The sequence below is a fragment of the Phyllopteryx taeniolatus genome, chromosome 3 (assembly GCF_024500385.1).
Source record: "Phyllopteryx taeniolatus isolate TA_2022b chromosome 3, UOR_Ptae_1.2, whole genome shotgun sequence".
NCBI lineage: Eukaryota > Metazoa > Chordata > Actinopteri > Syngnathiformes > Syngnathidae > Phyllopteryx > Phyllopteryx taeniolatus.
Genome location: NC_084504.1, coordinates 11,979,237 through 11,992,842, shown reverse-complemented (window position 1 = coordinate 11,992,842; position 13,606 = coordinate 11,979,237). Strand labels below are relative to the sequence as shown.

At 42.4% G+C, this 13,606-nt stretch overlaps 2 protein-coding genes across 2 annotated transcripts; both read right to left on the bottom strand.

The window, feature by feature from the left end:
- Window positions 1-1,010: 1,010 nt before the first annotated feature.
- On the bottom strand, window positions 1,011-3,010 carry LOC133474818 (protein GVQW3-like). The gene is made up of 2 exons (XM_061766864.1): window positions 2,974-3,010; window positions 1,011-2,075 (listed from the first exon to the last, which is right to left on the bottom strand). The coding sequence occupies exons 1-2, from the start codon at window positions 3,008-3,010 to the stop codon at window positions 1,519-1,521; spliced, it is 594 nt and encodes a 197-aa protein (XP_061622848.1). The 3' UTR covers window positions 1,011-1,518.
- A 1,261-nt stretch (window positions 3,011-4,271) lies between these two features.
- LOC133474817 (zinc finger protein 350-like) lies at window positions 4,272-9,653 on the bottom strand. The gene is made up of 3 exons (XM_061766863.1): window positions 9,422-9,653; window positions 8,394-8,525; window positions 4,272-7,138 (listed from the first exon to the last, which is right to left on the bottom strand). Exons 1-3 carry the CDS (start codon window positions 9,651-9,653, stop codon window positions 6,228-6,230), a joined length of 1,275 nt encoding a protein of 424 aa, XP_061622847.1. The 3' UTR covers window positions 4,272-6,227.
- Between the last annotated feature and the right edge of the window lie 3,953 nt (window positions 9,654-13,606).

Sequence of the window (13,606 nt, the reverse complement as noted above, 5' to 3'; positions counted from 1 at the left end):
AAATTACATGAAACCCTAAAAAAAAAAATAATAATAAATACCACGATTGTAAAAATTTACATGTAACACAACAACACACTATTCTTGCTTAGGGCTATGGCTGATTTAGTCTCAGTACAGCTTTACTGCTTTTTAAGTACGTTCTCTCTCGGAGTTAAGTCATCATTTTGGCTTTGACTTGTCTCTTATTATTCTTTTGTTGATCCAGTTAGGTGAACTGAGAACAGTTTCTCATTTACAATGCCAACTGGAGGCAACTTAGGGTTTAGGGTCTTGCCAAAAGACACTTTGACATGGACAGTCACAGCCAGGATTCAAACCATCGACACTTCAGTCGGTGGACGACCAGCTCTACCAACTGAGCCATAGCCGCCCTGCCTCGTAAATATGATAGGAGGCATATGCACTTTTTACAATCCCAAAACTTCCCAGGTGTCTTAAAAGAGATGATTTGTGGGCTGACTCTCATCATCACGCTGGAAAGTGTGGGTGCAACAGCGGGTTGAAACTCGCCGGTGAGCGCATGCGTAACAGTGGGATGATCTGACCGGGGTTTGGCTGTCTCTTCTTCTGAGTCACTCACCGGGTGGGCTCTTGTCATCACGCCGAGAAGTGTGCGTGGAACAGCAGGCTAAATCTTGACCGAGTGCACATCTTCCAGCTAGAGTTTGGCTTTCTTTTCTTCCGTGTTGCTCTGCAAGTTACTCTTGTTATCTCATCGGGACGAGTATGCGCGACAGCGGACTTGATCTCACCACCGAGTGTGCGCATCCCAGCCGGCATCTGGCCATCTATCGTCATTTCACCAGCCAATATATGTGTAACAGTAGGTTTCTTTTCAACGGTGAGTGCGCGTTCCGGCTGGTGTTTGGCTATCTCTTCTTTCGTCCGTGTCGCCCTGCAGGCTGGCTCTTGCCAGCGAGTGTGGGTATTCAGGCTGCCCTTTGACTGACTCCCCTTGCGCGTTGCTCGTTGCACTGGCTCTAGTTATATGGCTAGCGAGTGTGTGCTGCAGCTGGCTGCTTGCTTTATTTAAATAAAAGACAAGACTCACAATCATTGATCAATGTAGTCACCCCGAGAGTTAATGCACTTCTACATTTGCTTCTGCAAGCCACGGAAGCAGTCGGCAAAGTCCTTCTCGTGGAGGTCCCTCAGTTCCCTGGTCACGGCGGCCTTCAGCTCTTCTGGGTTGGAGAAATGACTTCCTTTGAGCACGACAGTCAGCCTGGGGAAGAGCCAGAAGTCGCACGGAGCGAGATCTGGCGAATACGGCAGGTACTTGAGAGTGGCAATGTGTTGGTCGGTCGAGGACTGCTTCGCAATACCGAGCGCGGCGTCGCAGTAGAGCAGCCAAGGAGCTCGTCTGCTGCACCTGATCCAGTTGAGGAGCCAGTGGAGAGACCTGTTGGTAGAAGTGCTGACTGACGGGGAAGAAACTCATGATGGACCATGCCCTTCTGATCGAAGAACACCATCAGCATCACCTTGATCTTTGGTTTGGACACATGCACCTTTTTAGGTCTGGGTGACTCTTGGTCTTTTAGTTTCCGGGTCATACTGGAAGAGCCATGTTTCATATCCAGTGACAATCCGGCCCAGGAACTCTGGTTCATCCTGGATCTTCTCCAGCAAGTCTCGACAAACGCTAACACGGCGCGCCTTCTGCTCGTCCGACGAACACTTGGCGCACACCGTGCGCATCCTCAGCTCATGAGCCAGCATGGTCCGCAGAGACTCCCGGTTGATGCCCAGCTCTTCCGCGATGGTCCGCACCGTCAACGCGCAATCGCTCCGCATCAGCTGCCTCACCCTGTCAATGTTCTCCGCTGTCCTTGTCGTAGAAGGCCGCACCGACTTGGGGTTGTCTTCCACCTGCTCGCGGCCTCCCTTGAAGCGCATGTGCCACTCGAAGACACGCGGCCGTGACATGGAGTCCTCTCCGTACGCCTCTCGGAGGAGCTTGACGCACTCGGTCGGGCCCTTACCCAACTTAACCAGGAACTTCAAGTGAATTCTTTGCTCCGTGTTGGTGCTCCCACCAGTGTTGCGACAGCAGTGTGTTACACAATAGCCTGAAAAAGAAACACAGAGTGAGAGCATGAGAAAGCATGACATAGCATGAGGGTAGTGTAATCTTTCTGAAAGTGCTTGAGATTTTCTCATACAGTGATTCTCAACCAGTGGGTTGTAGGTTATTTAAAGTGAAGAAATTTTGATATTTTAGCTAGAAACATGAAGTAGTAAGGTAGTAAAAAAAATGATTTACGATCCTTGATTTTTGACAGAACTGACTGACGTCATTTCAAAGTATTAGAACTGTTATGGTTGCACTTTTTTGCATTCTTCATTTCCCCAAAAGAAGACAAACTATCTATGCGGGACTTTCCCAAAATGAAGAGCTCAGTCAGTGCCAAGATATGTGACATTTTGTGGGCGTCGTTTGTGCAATTGTCATTTTTAATTTGACAACAGTGGTACCTCGACCTACGAGTTGAAAGTGACCAAGTTCGTAACTCTACTTACTCCTATGCATACGTTGTGACAGTGAACCCCTATAAATGTACAATCGCCTCACATTATTACATATACACAACAAATTGATAGATAACTAGTTTGGAAATCCGAAGTCAGTGATAAGTGGCTGGTTGGTGAGTCTGCGTGACGTGTGAGCGTCTGGGAGTGAGTTGTGATTGTTCTCGTTTTGCATTTGACTGCTTGTGCCGTTCAATAAAAGGCTGAAAGGGCGTGGGCGACGGTGGCTCTCCTTGCCCACATACAAACGCATGACAATACCTTAATTACTCCGTTCCTTTTTTTCACTGCGGTGCCGAATCCAAAGCTTGCTCGTAATGAACATTTTGGCTCATGACACGAAGGAAAAAAAATAAATCGACTAAGCAACAGCTCGCCACTCGAAAAACTTGTAAATCAAGGTACGTTTTCAATTGGTGCAGTCCCGAATGCTCTGACAGCGGCGAAACCAGCCAAGGAACTGCACGGACGCCATCTTGAGACGGTAATAATTACGGCGAGAAAGGAGATTAAAGGAATTATAATAACAATAATAATAATATTAATATTTTTTTTGTAGTTCTTATATTTGACAAAAAAATATATTACTATGATTTTAATATCAAGAAAAAAGATTTAATATTATGACTATAAAGATTTTCATTGAGGAAATACTGTCATATAATGAGGAAAAAATGACCAATATTAAAAAACGTTTTAATATTACGAAGAAAAACCTCCCTTTGTTTAGAGGAAAAAGTATATTCTCAAGACGAATCAAGAAGAAAGTCGTACTCTAACGTTTTTTTAGAGGAAAAATTTATATTACCAGATTTTACATTTTTTTTTAGAATTTTTAACCCCCCCCTCAAGAGTTTTAATATTACAACAAAGCCATTTGAGAAGGCAAATAAGAAATTCCAACAATTTATGTACTATATCATTCTCGGAGCCTCAGTAATTATTTTTGAGGGGGGAGCAATCTTTTTTTGACTGTTTAAAGCTTGTTTTTGCTGCAATTTTGCACCTTTTAGTGATTTAAAATAGTATTTTACTCAGGTCTTTTCTACTAGGTTGACGCATTATCACCCTTGTGGCACTAGCACAAAATTTGGCTGTAAAATCGACTTTGTGGTCGTGTCATTGGATTTGCGGCCCCGATGTCTTGGACACTCGAGTGAAGAGAGGGGCGGAGGGGCTCCGATGGTGGGGGAAGATGCCGGTCCGACGTGGCAGGCCCAAGCGTATTGTGAGGGTCTGCTGGGAACATCTTGCAGAATCCCCTGTAAGATTGTTCCAGGCATGTCCCACAGGGAGGAGACCCCGGGGACGACCCAGGACACACTGGAGAGACTATGTCTTTCGGCTGGCCTGGGAACGCCTCGGGATCCCCCCCGGAAGAGCTGGATGAAGTGGCTGGGGAGAGGGAAGTCTGGGCGTCCCTGCTGAAGCTACTGCCCCCGCGACCCGACCTCGGATGAGCGGTAGAAAATGGATGGATGGATGGATGGATGAATTTTAACCCTTGGAATGTCAGTATTATTTGAATTGATGAAATTCTGTAATGTTAGCATTTTGTTTAAAAGTAGTGATATTTCAAAACTTTTGTTTTCCATCACATTCCCCCATTTTCCCCAGTGCAGGACAAAAAGTCTGTTGTTATTTTTATTTATTTATATTATAGAATGATTGCCATTATTAGTTAAATAAATACAAATCACAGAATATAGAAATGATTCATCCAAATCAGTTCAAAGTAAAGGTTAGTGCTCTTTAATCAGAAAACCCAGTTGTCACATCTACATTTAAGGATCTGGTTATTATAGACACTTTGTAATACATACATTGGTATTTATAAGCGATCATGTAAAACATTAGGACAAGGCGGGGTCCATGTATATAGTTTATGTCAATGGGGTAAGCATCCCTGACGTTGACCGGTCGCCATCTTGAGGCTGTATTGATTATTGCTCAAGATTAGACAGTAGAGGAAGAAAAATAGCTACAAAGAGGTCAGAATGTATAGCAAATAATAAAACATACATAAAAAAATGGCTCATGGCAGTACATGAACTGTATGTTTTCTACTCCTTTGTACCCTTTCACACATGATGTTCACATTTTGAGAACACAGTGTTAGGTCCAGAAGTATTTAGAAAACACTTCTACACATGCGCACACACACACGCACACAAACACAAACACACACACAGTAGCACATCACTTTCTAAGGGAAGGCCTCTACAAAGAAGACGAGTAAATCATCGGCAGTGAATGAAAACTGAGTGGAGAAGATGATGAATCAGCTGTGCAGTACGATGAAGATGACAACAATGAATTGTAGTGTAGTGCACATCAAAAGCAAGCATTTACAGCTCTTCGGAAGAATAAAACTCAATAAAAACAAGATTGGGTCTGATTTGTTCAAAATGGACCATTTAGCATTTCCGGTAGAAAGGTTGGGAGAGTACAATTTTCCAGTGTCTGTCTGTGACACCATCTGACGGAAAAACAACCTCATTCTTTAAAAGTGTGACAACGTGGGGTTGTATAGTAGGAACAGTGGAACCTCAGTGGACTGTCGGGACCCAACAATGTGTCCAAAAATAATTTCCATTTGTCACTTAAACTGCTGTTGACAAAGTCAACAATGTCAGCATGACCAAGCACACCAGCATGGTAATTTATTTACAATAACTTTGTACTGTACCGGGTGTTAGAAGCTGCGGAAAAAAACAAACTATAAAACAATAATTCTGTACTGTGCAGTAATATGACTGCATATGGCGACAAATTAAAAGTGCTTCAATGTAACGGACAATCGGCTATATTGGACGCCCCCTGTCCCCGAGTCCGTTATATCGCGGTTCCCCTGTACAGTATATTGTGCTGGTACTTTCGAGGTCGAAATATCATGTAAGGTTTTTTACTTTTTCAAGACTGAGGGATAGCTCTTTCAGCCAACACTGTGGTGTGTCACCAATTATGTTGAGCAATTCAACTCTCCTTTTTATTTAAAAAACTTTTAACAGTGACCCGGTACTACAAGGGAGACTGAAAGTTAACATTCGCCAAGACAGTTTCCCTATTGCAACAACAAGCTCCGTCTCCATCTCCCGCCCCGCTAGGCGCTACAGTTGGCTCTGGTCGGTCGAGCCACTGCCAGCCGCTCCCGTCACAAAGCTCCTGTCACGGGGATCGAGAAACTCGATCCTGCCACTAGTATAGGCTTGTCATTATTTTTATTTTTTTATTGGTTGTGTTTTATGCTTTCAAAACCCCAGTTTCATTGTATCTGCACTGTAAACTGACAATGAAGGCTTTCTATTCTATATATGTTCATTCTTTATGGAGAGCAGTTGTTACAGCTGCGGTTGTTTTTCAAAGCGCTCTATAAACAAAGTTGAGTTGAGTGTCTCAAAGGTTAAGTCTAAGTACACACGGACCTGCATGTACCGTGAAACTGCGAACGGCTAATTAAATAAGGATCCCTTGATCGCGTCCCTAATACTTGGATAACTAGCAATTACAAAGGTAAAACGACATCGTTCATGGTAACGTTACGTAATTCCAGCACACAGAGTTGAAGAGTTTGATCCTGTCTTTGTTATCGCTGTGCGTTTGGCTGCCGACCGGAAGTTAGCAAGTCTCCTTACCCCAAATGCGGAAGTGCCCCGTTCTTGCGGGGATTACTGTAAATCCTTTATTCTCTTTTAGCAGTGTCCCCACATGTGTGTAGTCAAACTGTTCTTATGGGCATAGCTTTTACCACAAACTGTACAACTAAAGGGTTTTTCTCCTGTATGTGTTCTCATGTGTGTTACCAGATGTGGCTTTTGTGAGAATGTTTTATCACACAATGAGCAACTAAAGGGCTTTTCACCTGTGTGCGTTCTCATGTGTGAGTTCACATAATCCTTCGAAGAGAATGTTTTTCCACAAACTGAACAACTATAGGGTTTTTCACCTGTGTGTATTCTCGTGTGTGTTATAACGTGTGACTTATGAGAGAATGTTTTATTACAGAATGCACAACCAAAAGGTTTTTCCCCTGTGTGTGTTCTCATGTGTGTGCTTACATAATCCCTTGACGAGAATGTTTTGCCACAAACGGAGCAACTAAAGGGTTTTTCTCCTGTGTGTGTTCTCATGTGTCTAATAATTTTTTCTTTAGCTACATTTTTACCGCAAACTGAGCAGATAACACGTTTTGTATGCGTTTGTGAAGTTTTCTTGCTGCCAAAAGTTGTTTCCTTTTCATAGCATTCCCATTGTTTGTCGTCACCTTCACCGTCTGCGTCGCTCCTTAAAGGTTCTTCCATGTCATCACTGTCTGACAGTGGAGCTAAGAGATTGTCTGGTGGTGGTCCTACACAGTGGTCTCCACTTGGACTGTGATGATGAAGCTGTGACCACTCGGGTGGTTCTTCTTCATCGTCTTCACGCTTCATAACAACCACATTTAGTGGCAACTCATCCTCTTCCTCCTTAACACGTGGGGGCTGTGGATCCTCCTCTTCCGCTTTAGCATGGTAGGACTGTGGATGGTCCTGCTCTAAACTGGAGCTACACCACTGAGGTGGAGGGGGAAGTTCCTCCTGATGACCCATCAGCTGCTGGACATCTGCAGAACACGAGAAACACAAGTCAATTATATTGTGCGATGGAAAGGTAAACTGAAAAAAGTGGAAAGTAGTTTTGTAATACCTGGATCAGACTACAAGATTTTAGCCCCATTATTGGCCCGATTTGGTATCATGGGCGAATTCCCAGATCGGGCCCGACATATTTTTGTCAGGAGCGACAAAACTCCTTGTCGTGTGACATAATCCATGACCAATGATTTGGTTCTACGATGCCAAAATGAAAAGTCTTAACATGTTTCATTTTTTAAAATATCTTCCATGTCGTGTGACATATCAACGAGAACACTCTGACATAGCAACTTGATGTCGACCAATAGGATTGTGGCTCGCAACGGCGAATCGCCTCCCTTGCTAACCTTCGTCAACATTCACACGCACAGACCAATGTTTACCGAAACTTTATAGCATAAATCGACTGAACACCGGCATGTTTACGTACAAACGCTAGTGCTAGCACTAGATGGCTACATAACGTTATAGTGCTTGCTTGCTAGCGGTATTAAAAGTACGCAAACATTCCATTAAGCTCTCGTTGAAAAATGGACTGCCCAAAACGTCCTCTCCAGAGCACCCAGGGATGACACCTCCCACGTTTCTTCCGCATTTTTGCTCTTTTTTTTGTAACGCAATAAATTGCTGCAATTGTTGTTGTTGCCGTCATGGTAACAGTTGTATCGGGTAACATTGACACGTTCTCTGGTCCCGCCTCCCCCAACAAGATTTTATTCGACAAGATGTAGCTCAATGATCGTAAAAGGCAGGATACGGTGAAATCATAATACATGTCGTGTAGTGTGGCACTAAGCAACAACTTCTGGTGCTCCATTGAGCACCAGACCAAACCTTTTATGTGCACCTGTTTATTGTTAACGATTAAATTAAAAAATAATTGTAAAACAAACACTTTTACATAAACATTTGTGCATTTCATTACGTTCAATATTTTGTTGACTATGATTAAATTCATTATAAACCCCGCCTCCTGCCCGATGATAGCTGGGATAGGCTCCAGCACGCCCGCGACCCTAGTGAGGAGAAGCGGCTCAGAAAATGGATGGATGGATGGATAAATAACATTTAAAAATGAGCTACTTTTATTGTCCATTAGTTAAGCCTATAATGTCCCTAGGTGACAGTATTGCTACGTGAATATATTTTTGTTCCCTCTGCCTTACACAAGGATTTTACTTAATTTAAGTTTTATTATACAGTTGTATACTTTTTCTCACTTACCCATACAATAAAACTTGGTGACATCAGCCTCCTCCTCTTCCTTCTTGATGTGGAAGGGCAGTGCATCCTCCGCTTCCTCTTTAACATGAGGGGGCGTGGGTTCTTCTCGACGAGCAATCGGCTGCTGCATGTCTGCAGGACACAAGCAACACACAATGAAATCTCCAGACACAATCTGCTTGAATTTCTCAGTTATACCTTAAACTCAAACAAAAATATGCAGAGGGGAAAAAGGGGAAAATGAAGCAGTGCTTTCTGCCGTTCCGCCCTCCTGCACTGCGATTGGCCAGCAATTCAGTGGGCAGTTCTCCTGTCAATCGCAATGGCCTAACCAAGAGGTCCCCAGCCACCAGGTTGGGGACTGGTACCGGCTTTTATTTCAGAGTCTTAATGAAGTGGCAGTACCCATGTTCATTTGTGGACGTCTCCCAAACATCAACAGGAGGATGAACAAATTCAGCCGGTTGAACTGGCTGCCCAAAGTCTGTGAGTGTCACTGACAGCCTGGGACATGGGCCTGTAGATTTACTGTCAGAAACCTAGGGGTAATATTGGACTCGGACTTGAATTGTAACACCCGCATTAAATCAATCTCTTCAGCAGGTTTTTACTATCTGAAAAACATTGCCAAAATCAGAGGAATAGTGTTTAAAACAGACTTGGAGAGACTAATGCATGAGTTTGTCTCCACAGGTGAGACTACTGTAACGGCCTGCGCACTGGGCTCACTAAATGAGCTCTAAGACAAGCGCATTACATCCAGAATGCTGCTGCTGCTCGAGTCCTGACTAGAATCGGGAAATATGGACATCTCAGCCCCCTGCCTGTCAGATCTCTGCCTTGGCTTAAGACTTCAAAACAGCTCTACTTGTGTACAACTCTTTTCATTTTATATTGTATGTAATTATTGTATGTGCCTTGTAATTTCAGGTGGCAACAATGCAATTTGAATAGCCTTGTGTACGAATTGTGCTCTAACAATATTTAAACTTGCCTTGTCGTGCCAAAGTGAATACTAGTGAACAGACCTTGGACAATCTGAGTGGAGGAAACTGCATCTCGTTGTTGCCGTCGCCGCTCGCTCTCCTCCCTTGCTCGAAAATTTGACATTTTCATGTTGTTGTATTTTCGAGTGATTTCACCGTCGCGCTTTGTCTCCGCTTCTCTCGTCCTCTCGAGGCGACGCCGTCTTCCTCCTTTTTCTTTTTCGGTGGTGGATTGACAGCAGCTAAAGCATCCATGGCACTGCATTGCTGCCATCTTGCGGCGGGATTGAGGAGCGCTGAGAAAGAAAAATGAGGAAAGAAGCGAAAACGCTTCTGTTCAGATAGTCGTAGAAAGAGAATATATGCATAATATTACGAGTAAAAAAAAAAAAGGTTATATTTTTTCAAGAAAATAAAACAAGTATTTTTTTTCTTCAAGATTTTTTTTATATTGCAAGAAGTCTTCTTTGGAGAAAATATTTTTTTTTATTTAATAAAAAGTCATTATAAGAATAATAGGGAAAATATTCAAGAAAAGAATTTGTCTTCATTTTTGGGGAGAAAATAGTATCTTTTTTAAAGAAGAAAGTCAAAAAAGTTATTTGTAAGCTTTAAGATGAAAAAATTGATTTGTTTTGAATACAGTGTTACAAGAAAATATTGGCCCCCTTCTCAAATTCTTATATTTTTGCATAGTTGCCCCACTTTAATATTTAAGATAATCAAACTAATGTAACCCACGTAAATTTAAAATTGTGTTTTTAAGTGGTGAAAAAAAAACTATTCAGTTACCAGGCCCTGTGTGAAAAATTAATGCCCCCCTAAACGTAATAACTGGTTGGGCCACCCTCAGCAGCAACCACTGAAATCAAGCGTTTTCCGTAACTGGCAACGAGTCTTTCACATCTCTGTGGAGATATTTTGGCCCATTCTTCCTTGCAGAATTGTTTGACTTCAGAAAAAATGGAGGGTTTTCGAGCATGAACGTCCTGTTTAAGGTCACGCCACTGGATTTCAATCACATTCAAGTCTGCACTTTGACTAGGCCGCTTCAAAACCTTGATTTTTTTAAAAAAAAAAAGTATTTTTTTAAGCCATTCTGATGTTGACTTGCTGGTGTGTTTTGGATCGTTATACTGCTGCAGAACCCAAGTGTGCTTCAGTTTGAGGTCACAAACTGATGGCTGAACATTCTCCTTCAGGATTTTCTGTTATAGAGCAGAATTCATGGTTCCATCAATCACAGGAATAATGTCTTCTTCTTTTTTTTTTCTTTTTTTTTTTACAAGTCACCCAGAATCAAAACCAGGGAATAATTAAATGCAACAAATATCTGGGCGTATATAAATAAGTAAGTAACTTAGTTACTTTTTCAAAAGTAACTAAGTTAGAATACAAGTAACTTTTTTAAATTACTTTCAGCAGCTGCCAAGTGGCAGGAATATCAAGTCAATATCCACAGTACATAAAAGCGCATTAGCTTAACCGTACCCATTACTTGGCAATATGCGCCACACAAGTTACAGAATGACATCATCATGAACCAATAACTGAAATATTAGTGTAGTTGAAGCCACATTAAATGACCTACTTAGTGCAGACTTCACATGCCAAATACAGTAAGTACCTAAACATGTAAACGAGCACTTCTCTAAAGACTCTTAAATGATAGATAGATAGATAGATAGATAGATAGATAGATAGATAGATAGATAGATAGATAGATAGATAGATAGATAGATAGATAGATAGATAGATAGATAGATAGATAGATAGATAGATAGATAGACTGTAGCAACCCTGCATATTGTTCGAGTTTTGTGGTTTTCGATTGTGTGGGGGTCCATGAAAGGAACTGTGTGTGTGTGTGTGTGTGTGTACGGAAACATGAGAGAGAGTGGCGGTTAGATGTTCCGCTTAGGGGAAAGAGATAGGACTGCACTTCATGTTGTTTTGAAAGAGTGATTGCGGATAACAGTACTCATTTAATGTGCATTATAGAGTTGTTGGTAGCTTTTCCTGATACCGTACCCCAACAACAGACAGACAGACAGACACACACACACACACACGCACACTCTTGCTCCCACCATCAAAAATGTCATGCGAAGAGCGAGAAAACATTTTTGTGCCCGGTGACAAGCTTAAGCGGCTGTTTAACTAGCAAAGCTATGGGTGAGTTAAACCAGCTCACGAGCAGTCCGGACTCCAGATTAAGTTGAATGCGCTCACTGTTCATTTTAAATATTATTTAATCTAAGTATTGTAACTCTTGAGTGAGTCAGTACTTACATCCATGAGAATTTCTGACCGCGCGCTTCGGTATGAATAATTAACCCGCAATGGACTGCGCGCTTAACACGCCAGTAAAACTCTATTCCTATTCTGTAAATACAAAAGTAACAACGATCAAATACACTTTTTATTAAGGAAAATAACAAAAATACTGTGGCGACAGTGAAGCCGTGCAGTTCTTTTGCACAAACAACGTGTGGTGCCAAACGGCAAGATACGTAACCCAAATAACACAAAACACATTCACGTCAGGCAAGATGTATAATAATAGTGATAATTAACCAATGCAAATCAGACGTTGCTTTTGAATTGTGGTTTAACATAATTGGGGTGAAAACCTCATGCAACAGGCCTGGACAAAAATTACGGTAGTTTCTCATAAAAAAAATAAATAAATAGAAAGAATTTGATTAAATAAGAGATGCTTGTTTCTATGTGCCCTGCCATTGGCTCCATGTCGGAAGGTGGCGGTAACGCACGGAAGTTGTTTACTAACTGCCAAAAGAAAGTAGTGGAAGAAGAAAAGGGGTCGTACCATTGTACTTTCGTCGGCGCGGCATTTAGACGACACAAAAACCGACGCGAAGGAGACCACATAAAGCGATTGAAAAAGAGCATCCGAAAGTTGAAGTAGTTGGTTTAGGGGCGATTCATAACACATTATGACTGTTGAACACAACGATGGCGTCGTGCGATGAAAACTGGCGATAACGTAAACAACTGGAAGCTGTTGGCGAGAATCTCATCGTGTTTGTACACACAAGGTAAGTCCACGTGTCTGCTACTTTTCTAATTGTAACAGCTTCACGAATGGGAAAAGTAAAGGGACTCTCAGTAAAAGGACAAATATTGTGAGTAAAATAACAATACAACTGAAACAAAAAATGCATGTGAATAAGCAGGTTTTCTCAGTCCTTATAAGTATAATGTTTCACAAACATCTACATCCCGTCGCTTTTTAACATATATGTTTTCTTTCCATCCACAAGGCTTTCAAATATTGACTTCTTTAAGCTTCTGTAGCATGGATGTATTGCCTCGTCGGTTCAAACATGTTTCGCCCATAACCACGAAAGTTGTTGCTCAAGCCGCCATATTGTCGAGGAAGACGTAAACAATTGTGTTGTTTCGTTCAGAAGAACGAATCTTTTTAGTGACCGAAGTGAACTGAATCAGTTTATGTAATGATTCGTTCTTTTAGCTTGCCCGCCGTGAGGCGAGCGAGTCGGCTGGGAGCGGAAACGGAACCGCTGAAGCGTTATGTCACTAATTTCGGAATCTTCGGCCAATGAGCAGTTAGCGTGCAGGCGGGGGCGGGACTTCATTTAACTACTGCGATGTGATTTGCGATTCGCTAGCGTTGTCACTCCCTTCGGCAAATGACCAATGAACAGCCACCACCAGGCAGCGCCGTACTGAATGTACTGGAGAACTGATTCGTTCAGTGAACTGGTGTACTGAAGAGTGATTCGTTTGTTGAACTTATCGTTCGCGATGCGTTAGACACGGGTGATTCGTTCGTTGTACTTCTTCGTTCGTGATCCTCTTAAGGAATTTAAATGAATCAATTTAAATGAATAATAAATGTATATACGTACACATACATATCATTCCCTCTGTGTCTCTAATGCGATTATTAAAGCTTTTTATTTAATAATAATAATAATAAATTGAACATATAGCGCTTCTGAAGACTGTCGCTTTCCACTAAACAGATGACAATAACATTAAGGTGAGTGAGCAGGAAGCCCGGGTGGCGGGTGCCGGTGTCAGGGACGCTGTCCACCGCGGTGGAATGCACCAAAGTCAGGCCGGCCGGTAAGAGCCTAGCTGGACGTAAGGGGACACGGAAGGATGGTCGGTAGCTGCGCTTGCTGCAGGCATGTTCACGAGTCGCAACCGAAGCTGGGTTTTCGAGAGCTTGCTGGGAGA

Bases quoted from the DNA above. Each gene is read 5' to 3' on its own strand.
- LOC133474817 (XM_061766863.1), bottom strand. From the start codon at position 9,653: ATGGCAGCAATGCAGTGCCATGGATGCTTTAGCTGCTGTCAATCCACC. The intron at 8,526-9,421 runs GTCTGTTCACTA...TGTGTCCTGCAG, and splicing joins CTCCACTCAGATTGTCCAAG to ACATGCAGCAGCCGATTGCT. The intron at 7,139-8,393 runs GTAAGTGAGAAA...CGTGTTCTGCAG, and splicing joins CACCAAGTTTTATTGTATGG to ATGTCCAGCAGCTGATGGGT.
- LOC133474818 (XM_061766864.1), bottom strand. From the start codon at position 3,010: ATGGCGTCCGTGCAGTTCCTTGGCTGGTTTCGCCGCT. The intron at 2,076-2,973 runs GTCAGAGCATTC...TTTCTTTTTCAG, and splicing joins CCTTGGCTGGTTTCGCCGCT to GCTATTGTGTAACACACTGC.